The 27,679-nt window shown below is 36.6% G+C and overlaps 2 protein-coding genes and 1 long non-coding RNA gene across 3 annotated transcripts; 2 read left to right on the top strand and 1 right to left on the bottom strand.

Annotated features, from left to right (window-relative positions):
- Positions 1–322: 322 nt before the first annotated feature.
- On the bottom strand, positions 323–27,679 carry LOC145238340 (uncharacterized). The gene is made up of 6 exons (XR_013862102.1): positions 27,548–27,679; positions 26,705–26,813; positions 21,666–21,762; positions 15,749–15,855; positions 917–1,189; positions 323–622 (listed from the first exon to the last, which is right to left on the bottom strand). It is a non-coding gene; the product is annotated as an uncharacterized LOC145238340 (long non-coding RNA).
- On the top strand, positions 3,811–13,023 carry LOC145239186 (zinc metalloproteinase nas-6-like). Its single transcript, XM_080102471.1, has 11 exons — positions 3,811–4,058; positions 4,418–4,564; positions 5,443–5,586; positions 5,949–6,106; positions 9,212–9,347; positions 9,706–9,844; positions 10,140–10,222; positions 10,729–10,825; positions 11,006–11,094; positions 11,294–11,465; positions 12,780–13,023. Exons 1-11 carry the CDS (start codon positions 4,013–4,015, stop codon positions 12,874–12,876), a joined length of 1,308 nt encoding a protein of 435 aa, XP_079958597.1. The 5' UTR covers positions 3,811–4,012; the 3' UTR covers positions 12,877–13,023.
- Positions 15,633–27,240, top strand: LOC145238338 (uncharacterized). Its single transcript, XM_080101471.1, has 23 exons — positions 15,633–15,786; positions 16,604–16,729; positions 17,676–17,822; positions 18,183–18,340; positions 18,729–18,864; positions 19,968–20,106; positions 20,228–20,310; positions 20,434–20,509; positions 21,448–21,533; positions 21,718–21,790; positions 22,416–22,513; positions 22,728–22,833; positions 22,906–23,003; positions 23,196–23,289; positions 23,579–23,725; positions 23,880–23,980; positions 24,316–24,369; positions 24,509–24,635; positions 25,753–25,915; positions 26,027–26,135; positions 26,215–26,372; positions 26,682–26,795; positions 26,915–27,240. Exons 1-23 carry the CDS (start codon positions 15,729–15,731, stop codon positions 26,957–26,959), a joined length of 2,496 nt encoding a protein of 831 aa, XP_079957597.1. The 5' UTR covers positions 15,633–15,728; the 3' UTR covers positions 26,960–27,240.

Here is a 27,679-nt window from a genome sequence, read left to right as displayed (position 1 = left end):
CAGACCTGCAAAGCCTGGGTCCCGTGGTCCTCCAGGGCCACAGGGCCCATCGCCGCTAATAAATTGGACCAGAATCGATCATCACATTGAAGAAATGATAAACGGTAAGAATTAAATGTATCAAAAACGAACCTTATTTTTCCGCGGATATGATCCAAGTTTTTTGACAAGCTTCCAAACATTTAAATGGAAATAAAGTAAATATAAGCTGCAGACAGTGCACAATGTTTCGACCTAAAGGGTCTCATCAGTGCATTTGGTGACGAAAGATCGGCCGTATTGGCTATTGTAGCCATCCAACGGCACTCCAGTTTGTTGAGAGTAACAATGTAAAAACCCATCGCCTAGTCTGTGCGATGCCACAACTGGGCATACACATAAGATCTCATCATTGCAGCTGGATACTTATCCAACTTGAAATGCCAACTTAAAAAGTAGTAACTCGACAATTTTAAAGACTAATTTTAATTGATAGAAAAAAGAATATGTCTTGGAGTCGTGTACAGAGGTCATTGCTACTGGCTTCCACGTATTGTTGCTCATTCGGGGAATAACGGAGGAAAATCAGCCGCTGAGAACGTGTGCAGATTTTACGGGGCAACATTGGTTGACATAAGTACTTCTGAAATGTACGATGTAATTTATAATTACATTAAGAAAGACTGGATAAAGTACGTCGATCAACCAGGAGTTGGGTACGTTAACGTCTGGCTCGCTTCTATCAACCAGGTACGTAAAACCATATGATTATGTCAATGCTCGAACATTCAGGTCGCAGTTTATGGCAGCAAAAATATTAATTTACAATAAAGGGGTAAATTACCTATAGCTAAAGCACGATTGAATTTACTATGTAGTTATGTAATACTAATGTAGATATATTAGGAAAGGCTTCTTGCAAGTTAAGGTCACAAACCTCACGAAAATGTGCTTGTTATAGAATGGGATTGTACGCAGTTCAACCGGCGGAGTTCTTTACACACGATGGTATCAAGGCTATCCCGACACTCTTCCAGCTGTTGCGTTACTTGTTGGAACTGGAACTGGACCTGGTGCACCTGCTGAGCCTTATATTGGAATGCGAACACTTGCTGAAAGTAATCCCCACGTTGTACCTCTTTGTGGCTTGTAGGTGAAAGATTTTTCTGTAACTGCTTTGTCGGTACAGTCAAATACTCGCACGTTTTATCTGTAATAAATAAACAGTAAATTACAAAATATGTTTATAAAAAAGAATGTTGCATACACTAAAAGAAAAGTTTCATTAACTTTGTGCTGATTTATAGATTCTGCGCTTTGACTAACACCGAATGTATACAAATGTTTGTGTGTATATTTGCTAAACGGATATTAAAAGTGTTAATTTTTTTTCCGCCTAATGTAAGTGACTTGGTGCAGCATTATGGTGTGTTCGAAAACATATATTAATACAGAAATGCGTGTTGCAAACGAACTTTTAATGTGAGAGATACTGTTTTTCAACTAAAAGAGGCGATGTAACTAAGTAACGCATGCTTTTACGTGGTAAGCAGTTCTATTAAACATAAATATGCTGAAGCAAAAATGATAATTTTACGGACTTTTCAAAGCGCTGACTATTGGAGTTATTCCGGTTGGGGTAAGGGTTTGCAATTGAAATAACGCTACAATCTGCTCTCATTTACCCTTGTTGGGGCTAGTATTTCCACATTCAACAAGTCATGCGGTAACATGCGGTATTTAGTACCACGCCACATGGAACGGTGCGTAACCCAGCAAACACATGCTTTACACCTTATTTACATCCTAGAGGCGGTTTACACGTCCCTTATATTTCCTACGACCCCAAGAAACTACCGTTTACATAATGACGCATGCGGTTGCTTACGTCATCAGAAAAAATATTTCTTAGTGCGTTTCCGCTACAAGTCATTTCCGTTGCTAATGGGTTCCGTTTGTGCTCAACAAACTTAGTTATTCATGGGAGTGCTACGTCATTGGTTCAGGGAGCAATTCGTGACATGAAGGCTTGACAGCCCCCCCAATTGCGCGCCAACCTTATGGCATCGGAAAAACGGAAACGGCAATTTCCCGAAATTATAGAGACTTTTAAGGAAATGGGCAACATATGCCAATGAACAATTTTTTTTCACGATTTGTAAATGCGTTAAAAAGGTTTTCTGAATTGCGTAGCATTAAACGTTCATACAGCAGAAAAAACGTTTATGAAAATTACCAATGCAACTGTAAAAACCCCAATAAATACCGACAATGTTTGGCAGACAATCGTCATACAGTTTTAACGTAACGACAGCTCGGGAATCAAAAACGGGCCACTTTTAGAGATGAGTAAATCATAAATTATACACAAAAATTTTTGGCAATTTTCTTCACACAATTCAATTAAACATTCCGTTCAACTCAAACGGCGTTCGAATACGTCATTAAGATTAAAAAGCCCCAATGTTTCCATTCAGCACACAGGGTTAATGTAAGTACAACTCATATTAAATACGCATCATATTTTAGGCGCTTGCCATCCGAAGAAATAATTTCATATTCAAAACAGGCACAATTCTAGCGGACGTACGTAACGTCATCCAAGCGAAACAGGTTCGAATGGTGTCAAATAGTGGCAATTTCGAAAAATCTACAGTATTTAAGCCCTGAGTTCTCTGACCATTTGTAAATACCGTACATTTCATTCCAAGTTACCAGTAAGTTGACAACAAAAATGTTGCATTTCGATTTATTTAAGGCTTTTATATTGTTATAGTGATTTGTTTGACAGTCCAGGCAGTACATATGCAGGCTATATTTCAATTTCTTAGTTTTATAAGGTAGAAAAAGCAACCAATATTAAACAAACAGTACTTACGTAAGAGCTACGTAAGTTGGTTTGTCAAAGTTTACAACGCAATACTCCCACGCAAAACAATTTTACAGGTTCAATACAACGATGACAAATTACCAGTTTTGTGCGTTGGCGTTTACATATTGCCAAACAACACGCCAAAGGCAATCTTTAAATTGTCAACCGATAGAGAATTTCTCCTTAATATAAGCTTGAGTTCCTACTTTCCGTCTTGAGGGAACTCGTAACATATTGTAAACAGAATATCATTACAATACATTTTGTACAGTAGAATATAGTTGAATGAAAAGGCTATTTTGAAATAGATCCAAAAACAAGGCCTAGTTTATGTTATATGTTGCTGTGAAAATTGTAAAACGCCCAAAAAGGCATTTAGTAACAAAATGCGATTAAATTAATGCCATGTTACGACACATATCCAAAATACGTGGTATAATAATGCAATTTCCGCAACGATAACAAGTGCAACACACGTTTACGATTTTCAACCAAAGGGCAATGTTATGTTATGAAAATGGATTCAGCCTAAAATTTAGGTAGTTTTGTTCGGTGGATTCAACTGTAGAATATAGGTTACCATAAAAGTTGTGTTTAATTTCACGCTATCTTTTCTTGTACACAAAAGCCCCGGAAACTGGTTATGCGATTTTTGTATCGCAGCATAAAATAGTAACTGATGGTTTGGTTTGAAAAAAAAAACTTTATTATTATACAGTAGGCCTGTCGTACTTTTAATAAATCGGGATCATTTATTTTAAGTAGCAAAATATTGGCTACAGTTAATAAGCAATAACGTCGATTGTCCAAAAGTTCCAATAGTTAATAGCAGTGACGTGATTTTAAAGGAATTGAAATGACCATATCCGAAACCACATATGCTACACAGGCTTCCATTGTAATTTCCTTTCGGTAATGACAAAACGACTCCCAAACCGGCCCAATGAGCGCCTATTATAACACGCACCCAAATGTTCACCACAAAGGCAACCGGCCATTACGCAAATACAGCGTTCGAAAGTGGATGGACACATTACCGCTTTATATGCATACAAGTCCAGCTGTATGAGTGAACATCTCTCAGCAGGTGTCAATTTGAGTATAAGGGTATGAGCTGTAAACTGAGATCAGATTTATTTGAAGCTGTTTGAGTTAAGAGCAATGTTTTCGTGGATTTTGGTTACCTGTGTATTGGTTTTGACTGAAGGTAAGGGCATCGATTTGTACTATTTGTAGTTACCTATTTTCTGACACTTTGATTGCCTCGTCAACGTTTTGAAAGCTTTCTGTGTCGTTTGAAAACTTGCCTGATTTTTAATCCATAACAAAATCATTATTCACTATTTAACTTTACTAAACTGCCAGAGAGTTGATTGCACTAAAGACTACAACAACAATTGTTGTAATATGTGTGGAATGAAATGGTTCAAGCAACTTTTCAACGCATTTACAATATGATTTGACTACGCAAAGCTAGTTTATAGTCGTTTGTCAAGTTTATTGCTGATTAATCAATGGTTTCAGGGTTAAAATATACTATGTTTAATTAGTTTTTTCTTTTAACAGTTTCAAGAGCGAACTCCCAGCAATGTCAACAGGAGAAAGATTGCACAAATGTCTGTCCATTGGGATATACTTACGACCAATACGGTTGTGTTTTATGCGAAAAATGTCGAAAAACGGGAATATTTGAAAACGACATTATTGTTAACGGTAAGAATATGCTAGTTCGGTTTGCCATAAAAATCTTGTAATATACCTTAGGTTGTCAAAACATGTTTTTTTTTCAGTTAAATGCTAATAGGGAAGTGATTGTGGACTCCGTTTTGCATGTAAATTGATCCTAGTGTGATAACAAAGCTAATTTACGAGCATTATATTCATAGGTTTTGTGGGGAATCTAATGAACCAATATAGACGAAATGACTGTGTTTTATACTCAAACATTCGGAAAATTAAATTTTTCACTGAAGATGACATTAAATTTTAAGATAAGAACACGTTCTATATTTTGACTATATTGGATGTTTCATTCATAATATGACGTGTTGCATTATACAGTATACAACACATAAACAAGAACTCCCTGTATACCATTTGTGCCAAAGTTACAAATAATATCACTGCTTTAATAGTGCAATGTGTAACATTAACTTGACCTTCATGCAAAATGTTTAGCCCAAGGCAACAGAAATGCGGGCCTCTTTAAATGTGCGTCAAGAGATAATTGTATGCACTTTTTTATATAATAGAAATCGTAGTTTGTTATAAAAAATGTCTATAGCGTCAAAATTTAACTTCAGTCAATTTATGTTTAAGTTGGTTGTTTGATTTAAGTTAGTTGTTTGATTGGCAACGTTTAATTCGCGACTTAAATCAGTATATCGCCACTCCTAAAATCGTGTCACAGTCTTAATTATTCATTCATGAAAAAACAACCAGTAACTTACAAAATAAAGGGAAAAAAACGTATGGTACAGCACCAAGCTTATAACAAGAAAAACTCTCAGTATGTTTAAGTCAGTCTGTATTTACCGCTGGGCCAATATTGCGGTACTAGACATTTCAAGTTGTTTTATGTGTTGCAACAGGTCAAGCTTACGATAGTCTAGTAAACGAGTACGACGAAAGCAAGAACACGACACGTAAAAAAAGATCCGTTTCGGGCCGCCATAACAAAGCATGGCCACGGCATGGAAATTTTATTGAAGTTCCCTACATAATTAGTAACACACGTAAGTAACGTCATTTGTAACTTTGTTTGTGCTTCGATCAGAGTTTCGACCAAAAGATGACATGTGCCATGCTGCACGTATGTGATTTTTCCAGTCAGTTTCACACAATAGCGGAAATTCTCTGATTTCCATATTAGGCAATCTACGTCAATTTGGATTTTTCTGCTAAAAGTTTACCAGATCTTATTTTAAAGAATAAAAGGCGAAAGATAAAAAGGTGTTTAGCATAATTGCCATTCTTAACACCAATTGATACACAACGTTACCCCATTTTTTCACATGATTCCGTTTAAGCTATACGAACAGCAATCACCCGTTCATTTTAAATCATGTGGCCCTGCAGAAATATACTTGTTTTACAGCCAAGCAAATACGGACGAGTATAGACACAGCAATCAGGGAATTCCATTCAAAGACCTGTATACGGTTTGTTGAACGACAGCAACAGCCCAACTACATTGATTTCAGGGGACGTGGAATATGTTCATCCAGTGTTGGAATGATTGGAAACAGACAATTGGTTAGTATTATAGTTATTTCGTTGTAGTGGCTTACTTCAACGAACTTTAGGCGACCAACTGTCAGATACACATTCAAAAATCGTGTCGATTGCGCATAGGTTTTACAATAGAGAGCAAAATATAAGCCAACGTTTTTATGCAAAATTGCGCACATTTTGATGACAAAGCCGACATTAGGGTTGGAACATAGCAGTAATTGACTGCCAAGAGCTTGTTTTAAAGAATCTCAAATTTAACAAAAGCGCTAATGCCAAAACATGAATATTATTGTGTTGTTTTGAGACGGTAATGCAAATAAACACGAATATTATAATCTTTAAATATTTTAATTCGTACATTGTCACCCCCTATATAGGGAGAATCATGCACTATCTTCTGAAAAAATAAAGAACACTTCCCAAAGGGTCCGGTTTAACCATTAATTCACTGCCGTTATACGGGAATAATTGCAATTCCGAGACATGGAAATCACATTTCAAATGAAATCCAGATCCTATCGTGCATGAAAGACAATCATTTTAGCCCAGTAAGATGAGTAAAACCTTATTAGTGGGATAGAAGTAACCAAAAAAATAGTATGATTGAAGTGCAGCAAGCGAGACAAATACTTCAGTTGCTTATCTAGTCAAGATTTTTGTTTTACGACGCTCAAATTTCTGTGGAATAAAAAATAGCACTTTTAAGTGGTAACCTTTTTGTTCAAAATTTACTCACACACTTGGAGTGCCGAACTAGAAATATGTTGCGCTTGTGTGAACCGTAAAGTAGACTGGGCAACAGCCGGTGCGTCGCTGGGTAGCGGATAAATAATATTTGCATGTTAATAACTGGGTCATTTTAAATCTTGAACCAAAATGCATAACACGCTTACATTCAAAACATTACGATAAAATTATGCAAAAATGGACACTATACTGCCTATAGTGATATGTTTACCATAAAGATTTCGAGTATAAAGCCAAATAAAATGATTTCATTTAATTTTTGCGAAGTATAGTTTTACGCGATGAAAATGTAGGCCAGCTAATTAATCTCCGGATTTTTTTCGGAAGTTACAATTCTTAAAAAAATAACCTAAAATTTTCCCTTCAATTGACAATCGACAACTTTTCCAAATTGTCCAGGCATTCAACGACGAAAAAATTCCCTTTCAAGAAAACGTTTCACGTTTTTTGCGCACTGTTGAGCTAAATGCAGAATGTTTGTGAGAAACGAAAGAAGTGACGCAGATAAAAACGTGGCCAGTGGCATCAGTGTTGCTCGCCGCAATAAACTTTGAAGTAAATCGGTATCGTAATTGATGTTCACGTATGTAAACTTAGGCACACTAAGACAGCGTGGGCAACGCGGTAATTTAGGATTTTCACGCAGCTTAAAGCAGTCTGTTATATTTGATTTTTCAAGTCAAGTCAAGTCATATTTTATTTAATAGTCACTTTATCATCACAGTTCTAATGTTGAACAGTTACGTAAACAGCAAGGACACCAAAAAAAACATGGGGTATCATGTCAAGTATCCTCATTTAGTCATTTTTATAATTTTATCGAAGTGGGATGAGACGATTTTAATGTAAAAGTGTTTGACAAATCATTATATTCACAATTGACGCAAGGGGTTACACCAGTAGTTCTCAAACCGTGCGTCGCGACGCCCTGGTGCGTCGTTTCAATTTTCTAAGGGCGTCGCAGAATAGTTCCGTTTCATGGCTTTTTGTTGATGTATCAACAAACACAACTTTAATAATAAGTTTCCTCATTACCTTTTATTTGCTGGTGCGTCGCAAGTCCAGAAAACTTTTCCAGAGGCGTCGCAACAAAAAAGGTTTGAGAACCACAGGGTTACACTATTCCAGGGGTCACCAACCTTATTAAGGTCACGGGCTACCATATGATCACCAAATGGCTCGCGGGCACCAGGTTAAAACACAAGTAACAGTAGTGTCAAATTTTTTAATGCACGATGTTTTGTTTCAGGGAAGGCGACCCATAATTAAGCAGTAGCCAAAGCAGAGTTGATTGTGATCCACTGTCTATTTGTCTTAGCACAACACTTTGTTTAACGATGCTCTTTATTGCCGCGCGTATGATGTAACAGTCAATTGTTTTCATTGTGACAATGGTTTGTTGACTATGGTTAAAACACATTCTTTAGAACAGGGGTGGGCAACCTGCGGCCCGCGGGCCGCATGCGGCCCTTCATTAAAGCTTGTGTGGCCCGCAGAGACGCTTGGATTTCACAAGTACTGGCAAACGAGTCCAATTATTACATATTTTTGAGCTGATTAATGCGCCTGATGCTAGTTTTCTGCGATCTGGCAAAATGTGCCTAGAATCAAATACGAATTATACTTGTAGTTAAGCATATTTGGTAAGAAACAAAGCAAAATCACTTTGTGTGATGCACATGTGCGGCCCTCGATCCAATTTTGACATTTATAATTGGCCCTACAGTAACAAAGGTTGCCCACCCCTGCTTTAGAAGTTACTATGGGCGCAGCACCATTTGCAACAAATTAGGCAACTTGCTTTTTTAGAATATGTGCCGCGGGCGACCAATGAAGGGCCGACGGGCGACTTGGTGCCCGCGGGCATAGGGTTGGTGACCCCTGCACTATTCCTTACATTCGACATGTTTTTGATACAAGAAAGCCACTGCCTGTTTAAGGGCTTATGTGTTTGTAGTTTAATTGTTCTGTCTTGTTAGTATAGAACGTTTCAACTGCTATTAGGTGTTAAGTTTGAATTCGTTAAACAGTTTAGCTACAAACGCAATGTTTACCGATTTGGCACGGGTTTCAAATCTTCGCAAAACCAGTAAGATCAAATAAACGTTGGTCAAAAGCATGTGCTATTATTTCAAACTCCTAAAAGTTTTATTTTTTGGACTGACATACAACCTCGAATCATACAACATAAACCAAAATGTCCAATACTGTATATTTAGTTGCTAGGACCATGAACAACAAACCCAAATGAAAGTAAAATGGGTTTCAATGTTTGTTATTGTTGGTGATTAAAATTTAGATGGCTGACGTCATCCTACAACGTTTGCACCTGTCGTTACATAACAACATCAACCTCTAAATGTGGACGCTTTTTTATAGATCCGTCTTGGTTTTGGGTGTCAAAAAATCGGCACGGTTATACATGAAATGATGCACGCTCTTGGATTTTGGCACGAACAGTCGAGAGGCGACAGAGACGATTACATACAAGTTATTTGGGGGAACATCAGACAAGGTAAACAGGGCGCTATAACTTTACCGCCACCAAGTGAACAAATCATCGCAAGACTTTTGATCACTAGGTGTCACCATACATCAATTATTTTTTTAAATATAATCACATCAGGTCCTAAATGGTGACAGTGTTTGAAATACTGAGGCCTGGCTTTCTATGAAAAAGCACTTACCATTATTCCTAACGTTTAAGGAAGGTTTAAAAAAATAGTTTCCTGTTTAATTATTTACAGGTAGAATGTCACAACGGTAACAAATTATAGGTCTCAAAGTCGCGTATAAAAACTACTTACAAAACTCGACTGCTTAAAACAACTGCAAGTATTTAATTGTCCTTTTCTATGCAACGACCAACACAGGCCAGGAACACAATTTCATGAAACGAACATCCCATTCGGATTTCTACGGTTCAAGATACGACACTAATTCAGTGATGCAGTATGGAGGATATTATCTTTCAGTTGACGAGAGAAGTCGACCGACAATCATTAAAAGAAGGTAACGAATATCTATAGCTACACGCCTTGTTTCAGCATGCCATCTAACGGCGTGGTGGTGCTGAGGACACAAAACAGAAAACAAAGTCAAATAAACGCACACGGAAGAACAAACCCAGTACACTCCAAGCTTTGCTTAAATATTAGGACACTTGACTCGAATTTACGTTTTGTTTCGGTGTCTTGCTGTTTTACAAAACTGTATAACATGGAAATGTGTGAACTGACAACGGAAATAACTTGATTAGTGCCGAGTTATAACCACGTTTCGTTTATCGTGTATTTTGTACTTGCAGTACTGGAAAACCTGTTAAGGCGCAAAGGGAAGGCTTTTCTGAACAAGATTTAATCCAGATTAACACCAAGTATGGATGCACCGGTAAGAAATAACTTTGTGGAATATAACTTTGTGATCGATTGCAACTATCTATTGTACACTGAAACGTGCTTCCATGCATCTATTAAACCAACGATATTTTTACCCAATGACGCCAAAAAAGCGAAATATAAATACGCGTTATTCAAAGATAAAATCAATACAGAAGCTTGGTCCCCTTCTGTAAATGCAGAAAATTAGGGCAATTCTAACTTTAAGTGTCAACTTCTCTATCTCCGACTATGTTCGATTTATTATTCAAATACATTCTCTGTACTTGAAGTTAAAGTGTTTCAACTGTGATCTGTGCCCACTTGTGTCATGGAACAGAGGCTTTTCAGCATTACTACGAATTGATGCCGTGGCTACACCAGCCTATAGACCACCGTCTTGTTGTCACCAACTGCACTGACGAGACCTAATAGGTCGAAACATTGTGTACTGTCCGCAGGCTATACTTTAATGGTTTCATGTTGAAAAATATTAATCCTGAAACAACCGTTTTGCAGATTATTTACCTGGTGGACAGAACGCAAGTTATCAGGCAACATCAACCACACAAATACCGAGTACAGCTTCACTAGAGTGCGTGGACAAAGACAAGCAGTAAGTTTATCTTTGGTGTTAAATAACCAAAGTGGCAGCATTTTTACCCCAAATTGAATCAATGTACAAATTTTGGGCAATGAATTAAATTGGTCGTTGTTCGACCTACAATATAAATTATTTAGCAACACTTATTCCAGATTTTAATTGACGTTTTATCTAAAACAAAATGATTTATAGATGTCCGCAATACGCTCAACACAACTACTGCAAGATATCGGAGTACGTGAGGACGAAACTTTGCGTAAAAACTTGTTCAAAATGCGAAGGTGAGTGATTTTTCAGACCAAGAACAAACCTAAATGTAAAAAATGCATTTTTTCATAATTTTTGCACAAAAACACAATGAAGCCACAAAAATAAAGAGAAGAGAAAATATTGTGTGTTTTATTTTAAATTTCACATGTACAATAATTACATGCAACTGCAGTAATAAGGAGTTTGTTTATAATTCTGTCACGTCTTCAGACACAAGCGTGTTAAGGAGAGATGAAACATCAACACAAGCCTCAACAACAACTGCCTCAACTACAATCACAACAACAGCAACAACAACAACCACAAGAGCTCCAACAACGACAACAAAATCTACCACCACACAACTGCCGACAACTACCAATAGTTGCATCAACCACTATGCGTAAGTAAAAAAGTTTTAAGTTAGCTTATTGCTTATAAGTCAGTGCGGATGAATGTCGCACTAAATTGCCAATGGAAAAAGAGAAAGACATGGTCAAAAGATCACAAATTTGTTTGCCAGAAATTACTAAAATAAGTAAACTAAGCTACGGCATTGTAAGGGCAGTGTGTAACTTGTTCGTCCGCCCGTATTTTTTTATTAGGACATTCAAGGCCTTGCCGAAAGTTTACATATATATCATCACCATAGGCGCCGAACACGGGTATGCCGGGTATGCGTGGCATACCCGGACGAAAAACTCGGGTATGCCGCATACCCGAGAATCGGACCAACGTTAGTCATGCGTTGTTGCTTTGTCAATTATTTCGACTAATACGTAACATAAGCAAATGATTTCAATCGAGGTTATTGTCTCACAACCATTAAATTGTTCGCATTCATTACAGTTGTGAAACGTATTCGAGAAGCATTGGAATTTAAACATTAAAAAGTGGTAAATAGCACAACAAAGGTATTGGCGCTGTCCTATGGTAGAAACGCCGCTGCCCCGGGTATTTTGTCAACAACCACGTGATAAAAAAGTTTACCGTTTGTGAACTAAATTATAAAAATACAGCCCAACATTTGTTGTAACTGCCTGCACAACAAGAACAACGACTGGCTAGTTTCAACCGAAAAAAAACAATTAACACCCAATGTTACATCACAAACGTAAGGTTGGTACTTAGCCTACAAAAATTAACGTTGTCGAAAGTTTCAGGCAGGTCAGAACATCGTTGAAACAAAGTACACTGAACTTTAAGATTAATTATGCGTCACATACAACTCACTGCGTTAAATATGCGACACGTTGTAAACGAAACAAGCGACGATAAAACGAACATTGTGATTGCTATAGGCCAGAAGCGTGTGCGCTTTGTTGCGTGAAAACTAAGCATTTTTGTCATAGTTATTACAGAGAAGATAAATGTTAAACATTGAAGTAATTTGCGACGCACGGCAAAGTACGTTAGGTGACAGTCGAACTAAATCTTTTCTATCTTTATTGTTTTGCCTACCCGTAATTTCGGCAAATAGGTCGTTAAATTGCAACAGTAGCAAAAGGGCCTGGCGGTGGAATTACGTTACGTAAAGCTTATATACTGCAACCTTAATGCATTCTTACCATATGCATCCGCAGAAAATATATTTGGCATTATATGACGTCATTTTGTGACGTCATATAATACGGCATACCCGGAAAAAAATTCAATGTCGGCGCCTATGAATCATCACAACACCTGAACCAATTAAATCATACTATTGTATTTACAGGACATGTGATATATGGGCAGTCCTCAACTACTGCAGTGGCCGGTATGAAGTTTTCATGACGAAGTGGTGTGCACTTAGTTGTGACCGATGTTCTTGACAATCCGCAAACTTGTTCAAATAAAGTTTCCTAATATAGTAATAATATTTGTCACGTTACAGTATTGTGTGTAGTACTGTTTATATTTTTGCCACTTATATGCAGAGTATGTGTTATTTTTGTAATAAACCAGAACACACTGTGAACCATGAAATTCAAAAAGGAAGCTTTAGCAAGTACCCACTTAAACCTAATTTTTAAGAAATACATCAATCCTTGTTTGGTAATCATGATTAAAACTGTAAAATGAAATATGTCTAACCAATCAAAGCGTTGAAAACACACAAGTTGCTTACAGGTTTTTACCTTTTTTAACCATTGCAATGAGGGCGCCATTAGACTTGTGAAGGAAAAAGGCATGGCATTGTCGTTTTGTATCCTAAACCAAAGATCTCGGCAACATACAGATTATTGACTTATAACGTTACTCTTTATATATGCAATGTAGCGTATGTCGAAAGGTCCTGAGATATAATGAAGTTATTTGATATAGTGTGTTGTTAGGTGGCACGACATAAAGTCACTTGTATACAGATGGTGAAGTATGTCTTTTTAAGTGTTAGAAACAGAATCGCGAGGGAAGAGTAAACCAGAAAACAATTAAATTAGTTCCAGTGTGCAATTGCGTGTCTGGGTGGGTGCAACATGATTTAGCCTACAATACCTAAAAACAGCATTTTAAGTAACATTTTATAAAAAGTGTCACCATGGTTTTTATGCCACAATTATGATGTGACGTCAATACAAACCAATCACCACAAAAACAACTGAGAAATTGGCGTTTTTGAACTTCAGCACCACACGCCCGGTACTTGTACATAAGGCGCCTGAGCTACTTGGCTTGTCAAGGGGAATTACCCGCAACGCTGCAACTTCGTGTGTTGACATAAAGGAAATGCGATTAGCCGTTTTAAAGAATGCGCATGAGTTTGTTGGTAAACGGGTATTAAATGGGCCTGTGATTGTCGTATTTACATTCTTTTGTTGGGTTCGGCCGCTTTCAGTTTCAGCGCGCAATGTCGAGGAGTTTTTACCATTTTATGACGAAATGTGCTAAAGCGATATAGTTTTTGATTAAAAAAATGACACCAACCAGTGTAAATACGTAAAAATTGGCCTAAAAGGGAGTGGGAGCGACGTGTATAAGAAATAAGGTAAAATGAAACCAACGCAAAAACACTAAAATGGCCTTAACTCGTGAAGGTTGGAAAAACCTCCAAACACAAGCTTTTGTTCAAAGATGCTAAATTGCCATTTTCAATTTTTTCAAAAATCAACCAACTTTTATTGTTGTTTTCTGCAAAATTAGGGACTTTCTTCCTAATTATTTTGGCAAAGAACCACTAAATCGAAACTCCGAAAACAATTCGATGAAATTATTTGCTTTGATTCAAATTTCTACCATCAGAGGGCTAAACAGAGCGCCACAGTATTTAGTTTTGCATACAATATGTATGGATGCCAACATAGCAGTAATTGCGGAAATTGCAATGGGAATTATATTTGGAATCTGCGGCAATCAGTCAATTATTTGAATTGCTATTTTGTTGTGTTTTCTAAAAAAGAAGCAATCATAAAAGTATATTGGCCAGTTTAATCTAACAACAAGTACACCGAAAGTACGTTTACTAACTATAGTTTTAAGTAGTCAATCGTACTAATAGTTGAAACGGTTGATAAACAAGGCCAAATTCTCACTTTTCTTATTTTGAATGCAGCATTGTTTAACTGACAAATTACACAATTATGTGGTTAAAAATTAAAATTTGAAACCGATTTTATCCGAAATGAGGTTATCATTAAGCAATCCAACGTCAAAATCAGAACGATTTGTTTCATACTGAAAGAGCAATAGGTCGTATACAATGACAAATTATTGGTAAGGACAAAGGGTATAGTTCCTCAAACCAATAATTTCAACCGCCACACACCACGGGGGCTTTACCATGCAAATTCGAAAATATACACAACGCAATTATCAACAAAATCGTGAGTAATTAGTGTTATGTTTGCCTTGTTAAGACCTGAAAGGCGAAAAATGTTTAATATCGACGGCCGTCGCGACGAATGGCGCAAGAACACCAGAAATTCAATTCTATATTCAAATCACCCAGACTTTAGCCCCGACAGAGAGAACCCCAGCAAGACAATGGGTGTGTTACTTTGTACGTTCAAAGTGGGTCCACGATCGGGATACGCCAGGTCAACCGTGTTACGCTAAAATCGCTTTCACCGTGACTAAGTTTCTTACCTAACTTTAATTAGCACATTTTTTCCCAACAAGCAAATAGAAACCTAATGGGCGCACGTAAAAAACAAATAAACGCATTTTGTAAAGTTTGGTTGCACTAAACTGGAATCAAACATAAAAAGTCTCGCAATTTTAGCCTCGTTAAAGATTAAAACCAGTTTAATTGGTCGCCCAAACTGCTATTTAGATTAACTCATCTAGCTGTGAATGTCGCGAGCTTTCCATGCAGCATCTTTGCAAACCGCTGGAATTGACAATAACCTTAAGCTAACGTCATAGCCGCGACTGAATTGACAAGAGTGGCATTGGCGCATGATAATGAACTTCCACGTGGCTGGGGCAAAGTACGTAAGTGGCAAATTAGAACACAAAGTGACGCGCGGCCGCAAATTGTCCACAAGCGGAGATAATCAGCCAGACGCCAAAGCAATGAAGACACGCTGTTACTGTTCCCTGGTTTAATTGGCAACCTGACGATTGGAACCCACTTCGATCTGCTTATAAAGGCGGGGCCCATAGCTTGGAGACCAGAATGTACGGAATTGGGTAAGCAACGCGGATAACAAATCAGATACAAGAATAATTTCATCAGTGCCCAGAGATGTGGAACTTATGGCTTACCTTAGTCTCTGCGTGTCTGTTGGTTGCATCTGTTTCAGGTGAGAAAAAAACCACGTAGGGTTGGAAGGTTATGAATTCTGTCGACATGTGGCGTTCTCTAATGGCACCTGTTGCATTAAAAAAATTAAATTCATCTGGTGCGGTTTAGTGAGCTATTATACACAAATTAAATCTTGTAAAAGCGTGTGATATGAAAATGTGTCGATTTTTTAGAACAAAAGATTTTTACGTACATTTAACATAACTTTAGTAAGTGTTTCTTTAATGGAATGTTAAATATAACTTTATATGTTAATCATTTTTTATCCACAATTCAAATCATGCAAAGCGTGTGATATGAAAAGGTGTCATTTTGTTGGGAAAAATAAAATTTTTACGTTTTTGTAACGGAACCCTAAATTGGTGAAAATATTGTTTAATTTAACTTTAGATGTTTGTGAATTTAGCCTTATTGTGGCATTAGGTCGTGACTAAACCATTCGGTGCAACGCAGTTCGTGACCTTATCATGGTGTTATCAATGTTCGTGACTATAAGAAGCCGAAAGATCAGACCATTTTCTTGCTAAATAAACCGATAAATCCAATCAACAACAAAGAAAATCAATGGTTGTTCTGAACAAAAAATCACCTTAACCTTCGGGTGGACATTTTTTGCAATAGTCAGTAGCTTTCGATGTACGAACAGCATTATGTGTTTTGCAAAACAACATTATAGTCAGATACATTTATAGACATGTTGTTAGAACAATATAAGATCTACAGTCATTTTGCCTAAGGCACGTTTGCGTTTTTTTTTTAAAAGAGCAAGATCGTGTTGTTAATTTAAACCGCCATTTAACTTTACGCTACCACAGGTGAATGCCAAACGACAAAATGCGAAGAGTTTTGCTTGCTCGGATACATGAAGGACACAAATGGATGTGACATATGCAACATGTGCAAGACCAACGGCATTATTGAGGACGATATACTTGTTGACGGTAAGTTATTGGCGTTTCTTATATGTATCCATCTTAGTTAGATCACCATGTCACATGGCGCAAAGCAATGGCGATAAATGCTGTGGGCTTTTTTTCAGTTATTCCAAAAATACATATCTAGCGATTAGCGTCGAATTGCATGTGACCATTTAAGCTACCATCGTAGGCCGTGTAATTGCCTTTCGTTTGAAAAACATGTTTTGACACGCTTAGAATACGTTGTAAACCATACCGATACTAAGAGGTTGTGCAAAATTAAATTCCTAGAAGGTTGTTTTTAAATCAGCGTCTACAGCATGTTTTATTATATCATACTACACTGCACATAATATCGCGTCATGAATTCAAGTTGCGTCAAACTCTTTAAGTTTGCTTTACTATGTTAATGTATTACACTGTGCGATTGGAAATAACAACATAAAAATGTGCACCTCTTGCAATATAGAATTTCATCATCATTTTAATGGGTAATTGCATCGGGTGACGTCATCCTGCGTGCGTTGGCGACATTCTAAGAGATAGAAATCACAATCAAGGGGATTTTGGCATGAATTCCGATTAGGGCTGTTAAGGGGAATTAGCTTATAATTAGAAAACGCAATTAACTTTCGTCGCTGTATTTAGGCAAAACGTTTAGTTTTAATCTTATTCATGAATTCACTGGAAAGCGAAACATAAGTAAATAAAATGCACTATCATCATTTTGCAACTGTGACGCGCGGGTTTTTACTTACACGGGTTTAAAAAAAAGGTTTAGTCGTCAAACGTGATAGATATCTACATAAATGGCTCTGGCTAACTGTAACAAATACACCCAAGCCTGTACGACACTTTTTTACACTTTACCTATTGAAAACCATATTAACTCAACAATAAGAACGCTGGTTCAAACATTACACAAAAATTTATTTGTTATTGTTGGTACTATTTCGGATTTTAATCACAGAGAAAACATACGGTGCATTGAATTACCGATATGCGCCGAACTTGGAAAGAAGTCGCCAGAAACGAGCAGCAATGCGAGACAGAACAATGCAATGGCCCAAAGTCGGTTCTGTAGTTCCTGTGGCTTATACTTTTCAAAGATATCTACGTAAGTTTGACAAGTGATCTAAAATATATTTTCAGGAATATATTTCTGTATTTCGCAATGAGCTTTCAAACGTCAGATGCTTACACTTTTCGATAACAAATATTTACAAGGGGTAATTGACACGGACGTACTCAAAAGTAGCGATGCTGCTTGGTGACTATATCACTCTTGCGTATCGATGTACGCTAACCTACAAATTGCGCCATTGTATTCGAAACATGTGTTTTATGATCACATTTCTTTTGTAAGTGTTTTGTTTAGCAGACTTTGTGCACACAAAAATCGTCCTGCGATATTTAAGTCGCAACAAAGAATCACAGTGCACGATTTCATTTGATTAATTATGCAAAAAAATTCTAGCGTATCGAGTGAAGCAAGCCATTCTGAAGGGAATACGCGAATACGAAGCAAAGACTTGTATTCGATTGGTGCCGAGAACCAACCAGAGAAACTACATCGAATTTTCCAACTTTGGAGGCTGCAACTCCTTTATAGGAATGACTGGAGGTGCTCAAACAGTAAGTGGAATTGGTCACGGATACAACAAGTACACGTCTATTTTAGGCTTTATTGCACCAATCAGCTACCGACATAAAATAGCTTGTGGTTCAATAAACTGAACATTTGTAATTATATGATGACGGCTATAATTATGAGAAAGCCTAAAAACTTTAAGTTTGAACTAGAAAGACGTTTCAGAAACTGGTTTACTTGCATTACTGGACATCCCAAACTATTTGATAAATACAACATACTCCTATATCAAATTCGTAAAACTGCATGTTCAAAACCACGATCAAATTTCGTAAAACTATTTTCGCCCGGGCAAATAAATCTTTATTGTTTTTTTTTAAAGTATATGTTAAGCATTTTGCAATAAGTTTGAGAGCACTTCATATTGTACAGGTAAACATTGCTGCGAATTGCATCAAACACGGCACGATCCTGCACGAAATAATGCATGCGCTGGGATTTTGGCACGAACAGTCAAGGGGCGACAGAGACGACTACGTCAAGATTTTGTGGCACAACCTTATTCCAGGTAAAAAAAAAACAGGACCTCCTGTTTCATGGTTAAACCAAGCAATTTGCATTTTTTCGTATTGACATTGTCAGCCTTTTTTCCAAATAATATCGTAATGTCATGATAAAATCTTAACAATAAAATAATGTTTTGTGGTTTGGTCGCATTTTTCCAAACAGCTTTAAATAGAATGTAAACAGTCCTAATTGCATCAAATCATTACGTTTACTTTAGGTAAATGTATTTTACCTGTATTGCCATTTTACAGTCAGGTATTATAGTATTTAAATAAAACCGTAACATAAGATAAATTGAAATAAATGACATGCCAACAAAATGGTAATTCACTTTATAACTTATATAACCAATATAAGTTTATAAAGTTCAAACCGCATTGGTTTAAATTGAAATCCTCTACGCATTTAAACCGGTGTACCTTAACATACAGATACCCGTAGGAAGGTATGCGCCAGTGAAAGTAGCATTAATTGCAACACGATTAAACTGTAATTGCCACCCACGTCTGTAAGTCTTGTCATCGCGTAATCGATGTTTGTTGGTACGTCTTCGCGACGTCATTAATAATAGCAATTAGTGAGTGTGTAGTGTAGTAGAACCACGTTACTCACAGTGTTTCCAATCTCATTCAGTTTGCGTGCAATTGCCAACCATACGTGTTTTACAATCATTGCGCCGTTGTTAAGTGGTTAGTAGTTTAGTAGTTAACACTACGTCTACGGGGCGCCGATTTTATAAAAGTTATCAGCAAAACCAATAAAACGCATTTTAATATTGCTGCTTCATCAGGTGCACAAGACACAGACTTAAATAGTGGTTTAACTGAAGAGAAATGCTAAAAAAGTTGCGTAAAACTACTTACATTACTGAACTGATAGTAATTTTGTCGAAACGTTTTGGAATACAAGATGACTACGCTTTCATATATTACTGCAAAAGCATTTCTGTTCTTAGTTTAAAACGCATAATTTCTGTGAAATAGAAAAACACTAAACTTACAATTTTTGTCTGCTTGTACACGTATATCTTAGTAGCAGCCCTTTTTTGTAATAAATTTGGGAAAACCTAACAAACTTAAATATTAAAGTTTTATTACGACACAGGAACGGAAGGAAACTTCGAGAAGAACGTAAGAGATTGGAACCCATACGGCTCGAAGTACGATTACAACTCAGTTATGCATTATGGAGGTTACTACAATTCAAAGGTGTACGGAGTGGCGCCAACTATTGTAAACAAATTGTAAGTTTTATTTAATTTACACTTACAGTTGTTATTTGTGCAGACGCCATCGGCGAAACATTTCGTTTTGCAAAGGGCACATATTTTACTAACTATTATGCGCATATTTATTATTCTATAGCACCGACGTACCAATCAAAGCGCAAAGAGAAGGCTTTACTAAAGATGACCTGTTTCAAATCAACATGAAATACACATGCACTGGTAAGAATGAAATTGCTACTTTACTGAAATAGAAAACAAAAAGACCTAAGCAATAAAACCATTTTTTGTACTTGGGGTGTATATAGAAAGTTAATGGTGAACTATACTTATGTTTTGTTCCAGATTATCTCGACAAGAAAATACCACACGGGCAAGTCGCAGTAGCCACCGCCGACACTTGTGTTGATAAATCAGACAGGTAGGTCATCATGACATAATTATAGCATCCTTGTAAGCTGGACAAAAGATGGACAATACAAGCCTAATTAGGGTCGTAGGAAAAAGCGATTTGACATACATTTTAAACAGATACGCTGTTTCTACCCGGCATAATGTACCAACGACCATTGCTCTTCCAGCAGTTTTTAGTGATGGGACAAGTATCCAGTACTCGGTACTCTGTGATGGGACGAGTATCCGGTACTCGAAATATTTGACCTCAGTTTTCGATACCGAGTACGAGTATCGAAGACTGCATGGTTTACACTGTAAGAATACAGGCAACTTTTTGCCACTATTTGCTTCGGACAGCACAAAATCGGGAAAAAGTTGGCCAGTCACGCATATGTTTTTTGCTATCATGTGGAGATTACATTCTTCTGTATGTGTGTGTGCGCGCCTGCACCCCGGGCATGGCAGATAAATTAGCTAGTGATGTACAACTAAATACAACACTATATTTAAGTACTCGGTATCGGTACTCTCTTCAAAATCTGGTATTGTCCCATCACTAGCAGTTTTATTAGTAGCAATCGACGTTTCGACGTCCCATACGAGACGCCTTTACTGCTGGAAGAGCAATACTCGTTTTTACATTTGGAGTGTTAAATTCCATAAACGTTTGCTTTTTAACAGACGGGTTATGTGGCGAAATCGCTTTAGTTTTTAAGTTTTTGTCCCGCAAACAAAATCGTGACACAAACATTCGGTTTACGGCTATTTACATGATACATTGCTATTTATACAGACAAAATAACAGTTACCGAAAACATGATAGTACCTCCAAAGATGTAAAGAATATGCTAAATATTTATAGTTCTAACAGTTATTTGGTGGTAAAATGTGGAACAAAAAATAATTCAGTAAATCTCGAGTTGGTTTTTTATTGGCTAATTCAATTTCTTAATACACTTGCAGATGCTGGCAGTTGGCAAACAGGCGGAATTGCCGTGAAAACGAGATTGTGAGGACAACATGCTTTAAAACTTGCACCGGATGTACCAGTAAGTACATTGACATGTTTATTAAAAGATATATGCAACTCATGTATAGGTTATATATTTCACTTAAGTTATAGACATCTCCAGTGCCTTATTCAAATAAAATCACAGTATAAATATAATGGTTAAACATACCTTGTAAATTACTTCTACGGTTGTCTTATGTTAATGTCCGATCCTCATTCAGGTCAGCTCGCTGCAACCCCGGCACCGATCATCGCGACCCAAGCACCTATACAGGAATGCATAGACAAAAATCAGTGAGTTTCTCCAGTGCTTCACAATTGCCTATATTCGCATTTTCTACATCAGGCTTTTTTTGCTGCAAACTCAGTTAGAAGCTTCGTCACGTACCACACACCTGAATGATACATAAACCCTCTAAAACAGTATTTTTTGAAAAAAGAAAACAGATGTTTGCATAGTGGTTGGTGATTTATATGAATCAAGAAAGCAAAGTCATGGAGATTGGCAATTTAGAATAGTATGCTATTCTTGATTTATTGTGGAATGGTTAAACCGAATTAAGAATACCGATTCCTATTCTGTTTTTGCACTACAAGTTTTCATTATTCATTGCATTGTATCTACAGTACTTAACATTTGTAGCCAACTTCACGAAACTACAGTAAATAATTGCTACAAAACAACATATGATCCAAAATAATATCCGCGTGTTTACTATTTGCACAATCGTTGTACGCGGATTGCCGATTTTTCAAAAAACAAAAACACACTTTTATATTGAAAACACTTTTGATAACTTTTTCCAAAGTTTCCAAAGGCACTGAAAACCAAATCAAGATATCCGGTGTACATATACGTTCGGATTTGGCTTGGGGTTTGAAACCGAATCCTAGTCATAACCAACGTTTTATTTTTAAGGAATTGTGCTTTCTGGGCTTCCCATAGACTTTGTGTCGTTGGATCACACGTGCAGTATATGCACAAACAATGCAGAAAAAGCTGTGGAATTTGCTACAGTAAGTATGTCTGAAGGCCACATAGTAATGAACAGTTGCAGTCGCCAAATTAAGAACAAAGAATTTTTCATTTATAATTCCACGTCAACAAGAATGCCAGCCACACGCGTTAATACAGTTGTATCATAAATGTGTTTTTTCGCTTTGTTTTATATGTGCACATTTTTGAGTTTGGTAAACCATTTCTGTCGTTGTAACTATGTTTAAAACACAGATACCGTACAAACCACAACAACGACTCAACCAGTTACCACAACAACTAAGATTGTTACGACAAGACCCCCTGTTTCAGCATCACCCCAGTGCATTGACAAAGACAAGTAATTACCAACAACACCAAGACTCAAATAATTGCCACTTGTTTATTAACAAATAAGCCTTTTTGTTTTCAGGAGCTGCAAGTATTGGGCATCACAGGATTTATGCATTACAGGCCAACACGTCACCTTTATGCGTTTTCAGTGCAAGAAAAGTTGCAACTTGTGTCACAGTACGTCTAAATTTGCTCACACTTGTAAAAATCATTAATTCTTTCTCAAAATACAAAATCGGTGCAAAATATTGTCAATGCGAGTGCCTCTCATAAGATTTACGCTTAACAGACAGAAACAAAAAACAAACATATTAAAAGTTACTGAACATACTGTAAACATACAATTGGTCAAACAAAATTTACTTTTAGACGTGGTGACCGTTAAGCCGACAACTACTCCAGCACCAGTTACGACAAAACCTGTGGTGATCACCACTTCCGCTATATGTCGGGATGAAAACAAGTAAGTTTACGACAATAATTATTTGCCTGACTATGTTCTACTGTAATACTATTAGTTAGCTTTATTGCAAGCCTACAGGTTCAAAGGTTAAATTTTGTGTGTGATTTCGCCCCACAGTTAAAAAAATAATTAAAATTACCAATGCACAATAAGAGCAGATTCTGTTGTCCGTAAATTCTTGCTACAATACACAACATGCTCGTTCACCCAACCTCAACGTGCGTGAACTTGAAAAAATCGCCAAAGGTGTAAAAAAGTAATTGCGCAAATGTGGCGTTGTTTTTCACAGGGAATGTTCTTTTTGGAGTCGGGAAGGTCTATGCAATTCTGGTAACTTCGTTACTTTTATGCAAAAGAGCTGCAAAAGGAGTTGCGATCTATGTTTTCAAAACGTTAGGAAAACTGTTACCCCTGTGTGCAAAGACAAAGTCACAAAGTAAGAAACTTTATTTAAACTAACTAAGTGACACAAACTTTATTAAGTTTACTATATCTTAAATGGTATGTTTGATTGAGTGAAAATAAACATGTGAAAACATGGCTGTAAAGTTTTAAAAATGCATATGTACAAAAGTTTACATTACGTACAGGTGCCCAGAATACCAGAAACAGGGTTTGTGCACTACACTGGTGACGTACATGCAGGAAAACTGCAAAGAAACCTGCGGACTCTGCCAAACTACCGAAAAAGGTAACATAAAAAGCTCAATTTAACGTCTTTTCTACTGCACTAACCGCATCGCGGTTTGACTAATAAAACGTATTGCCTGCGATATCGTATTTGGTTAGAAAAACGTTAAGTGCATCCAGGAGCGCCAATTGTTAATGAGTAATTACCCCAAAACGAACATATAACTGATATTGATATAATAACATTTCAAAATCTAATTCGCCGGTTTAAAAAATATTAACTTTGCACAAACACGTTGGCGTTTAAAACATATGAGGAACGAGTTGATACTGGTTGGTGTGCGAACAATAATAAATACACATGTCGTCTTATAACTTTCGACACTTTAATTTCAGACACAGAAAAAGAAAACGAAGCGAAATGCGGGATTGTGTCTGAAATCACTCAAGGTAAAGCAATATCCCCAACAAATAAAAATGACTAAATATTACCGAAAAATAAGTAAATACTGCCAAATAAATAAACATAACAAAATGCTATCTAACAACCAAAATACCTTTCATACAAAAGTTAATTTCTTTTACAAAGGAGATGATTCAACCACAGTACAATCGCCATGGATAGCCAGTATACGTTCACACGATGGAAAACATGTTTGTGGTGCAACTCTTATATCCAACCAACACCTTGTCACTTCGGCGCAATGCTTTGGAAAGTAAGTATTACAAGACATAGGATAATCGTCTCTTTAACATGTTTACTGCTTTTTGTATACATCAAAAAATTACCGCAGTCCGTCTGAGGGGGAGGTAATTTTAGTTGCTAGTTGCAAACTGATAGCAAAAAGCCTTTTTACGGTTTTGAAATAGCCGCTAATTCAGAAAGTTATAATCCAAGTAACTTAAGAAGCATCGAGCCTATAAGATGATAAACGGCAGACAGTACACACTGTTCCATTGTATCTCTCGTCAACGGCTGCGCTTATGAGACTTTGTAGGTCGAAACATTGTGCACTGTTGACAGCTTGGTAAACTAACGCAAGTTAGACTCCGCAAAGGGGTAGGATTATTATTTTATCTGCAGAAAAGCGTTAGAGAAACAAATTCCTCTGTAAAGTAGTCCACAAATTCCGTAGTAATTCATCATCAGGTGAACTACCGCCCTTAGGGCATTTTAACGACGTAAACAAGAAATTGCATACCACTAATTTTGCCCCGCAATTAAACCTCAGTCAAGGCAACAAACTAAAATCTTACATCCAAGTCATGAACCAATTGACGTGTGGCACGCCCGTAAGCTTGAATCATTAAGAATGGACTTGAACAATTGAAAACATTAAAGCCGTTCTTATAGTTAAAGCATCAATTATTAGTTAATCACACTGTCCACAACTATAGACGTACATTTATGTTGTTGGTGATTTCAAGTGCCCCAAAGAATTTGAGGGTGGGACAGGATGATGGTATAGCATTAAGAATAAGTTCATTCTGCGATGGCTTTGGGTGTAGACAGTAGGTCACAGAGATTCAGCCAATTAACATAGTCATTTGAGAAGTTGGGTGGCTCTCTCAGTTTACACCGTGCCAATGTAAGTGGATCTTGTGTGTGGCATGTTTTTACAACTTTATCAGGTTTTTAAATTTTACTCTCATGCAACAACTTTGCTCAAAATTGATCTCGGTCGATTGATTGTAACAGTTTTTCTATAATTCTGAAAAATCATGAAACACTACTCAAGTGGTAACAAAAAATTGAAGGGTTGTTTGAAGACTATAATTTACCCTTTATAACAAGCATGGACCACTATTAAAAACAACAACCCTGTTTTGCAGCACACATAATCCGAATCCAGTTCTGTATTATGGATATTTGGGAAAATTCTACACTAATGACGAAACCAACAACAAAGGTCAACTGAAGGTCACATTTGCTGACATTATCACTTTTCCTGATTTTGATTTCACAAAAAATTTTCATGACATAGCCATTATAAAGGTATGCTTGTATTAAGTGTTGGAAAATGTGTCTTGATATGCAACTTTACAGCTAATTTGAAACAGCATTAGGCATTTTCAGTTCATTCAAATCGTAAATCTTAACTTTCAGATGTCAAGTCCAGTTATATATTCGAAATACATAAAACCAGCTTGTTTGCCAAAACAAGAAATACATCCTAATGCAGAAGGCTATGGTACAGTTACTGGGTTGATCAAAGGTAAAGTCTTTATATGGTATTCAAAAAGGACATCACTTTAGGGCTGTTTTTCTAACAGTGTCTTTTAAAACTTTACCAGATGGTGAAAAATCTGGAAAACTCCAACAGGTTAAAGTGAAAACAATCACCAACTTGCAATGCAAAAAATGGATAGGTGATGTTGGTTTAAGCACAGATGTCATCACTAAAGATGTGTTTTGTGCAAGTCAATTAAAAGAACAAGGAGATATATGCCTGGTAATATTCACACTTGAAAACATTTGTTCCTTAAGTATTAGTGTTTTCAAATAGCCAATTTTCATTTAAACCATACAAAGGCATATATACTTGATTCATGTCCCAAACAATCACACTTTCTACAGCTTTCTACACAAATAAAATATAGCTGAATAATTTAGCTTAAACTAGTGCTGTGTTTTATATTTGCAAAAACTTTTGTTTGATGAAAACCAAAACACAATTAAAATACTATTAAAACTGCAGGGTATTAAACTGTTGTATAATACCTCTATAACACAACATTTATGCATTTTGTTTATCACACAGAGTAAAAATGGTGATCCACTTACCATTGTGCAAGACCAAAGTCATGTACTCTCAGGAATTGTGTCATTTGGGTTCAAGTGCGGATGGCACCAGCGACCAGGAGGTTACACCAAGGTAACACAATATTCAGTTCTAAATAACAGCAAATAGTAAACATATATTCATCCTGAACAACAGAAGAAATGACCTGTCTTTTGTTTACCATCTATTAAACAGTGTTATTGTTTTTGTAGGTTGCAGAAAAAGTGGAATGGATAAACAGAATAATATCAAGCTAAACCCTAAAGGATTTAAATTTTTTATGTTTATTTGTGTCTTATTTAGTGCAACACTCCACCAGCAAGTTCCAAAATGAGTACTTCTTTATCATCTCGATTAAATTATTTGTAAATCTAAGGAATAAATAGTAATTAGGGTAAAATTGCATTTAAACTTGTAGTAGTCATTTTTATGAATATGACGTTTGTACAAAAAATGTTCAATGTGTTTATTTTTATACTGTGTTGTTGCTTTATGAAAGCATATTGTGTTTGCAAACTAAAACCTATCGTTTACATTGCATACTGCGTCTTTAAATTATTATTCAAGCAGATATTTAACGAGAACGTCTACAATATCTTTAAAACGGAAATACTAGAGTATTAATAAAATCTCACATTTTATCATTTTAAAGCAGACATGCCTCATATTTAGTTGACTGTTCCCTATATTACTCGAATGAATTTGATTCCAACAGAAGTATATCACTTCACTTACAGTGTGTGATTCTTATTCTACATCAAAGAACAAAATTTGTTTAGTGTTTTCTGGTGAAGTGGTGAATTTTAACAAATGTTTCAAACACACTCAACAAACATTTCAATTACCTTCAAGATTGACTAGTCACTAATTATAGTTTGCAACAATTCCGTATTTTTAAGCTGACAGTCGACAGTCACAGATGTTTCGGTTGGCGCTGCCGCTGCGAAAACTTGAAATACCCGCGAAAATACCCTGTG

Source organism: Phallusia mammillata, chromosome 7 (assembly GCF_965637545.1).
Source record: "Phallusia mammillata chromosome 7, kaPhaMamm4.hap1.1, whole genome shotgun sequence".
NCBI classification, from domain to species: Eukaryota; Metazoa; Chordata; class Ascidiacea; order Phlebobranchia; family Ascidiidae; genus Phallusia; species Phallusia mammillata.
The sequence above is the reverse complement of the archived record's forward strand: the minus strand, read 5'-3'. Positions and strand labels throughout refer to the sequence as shown.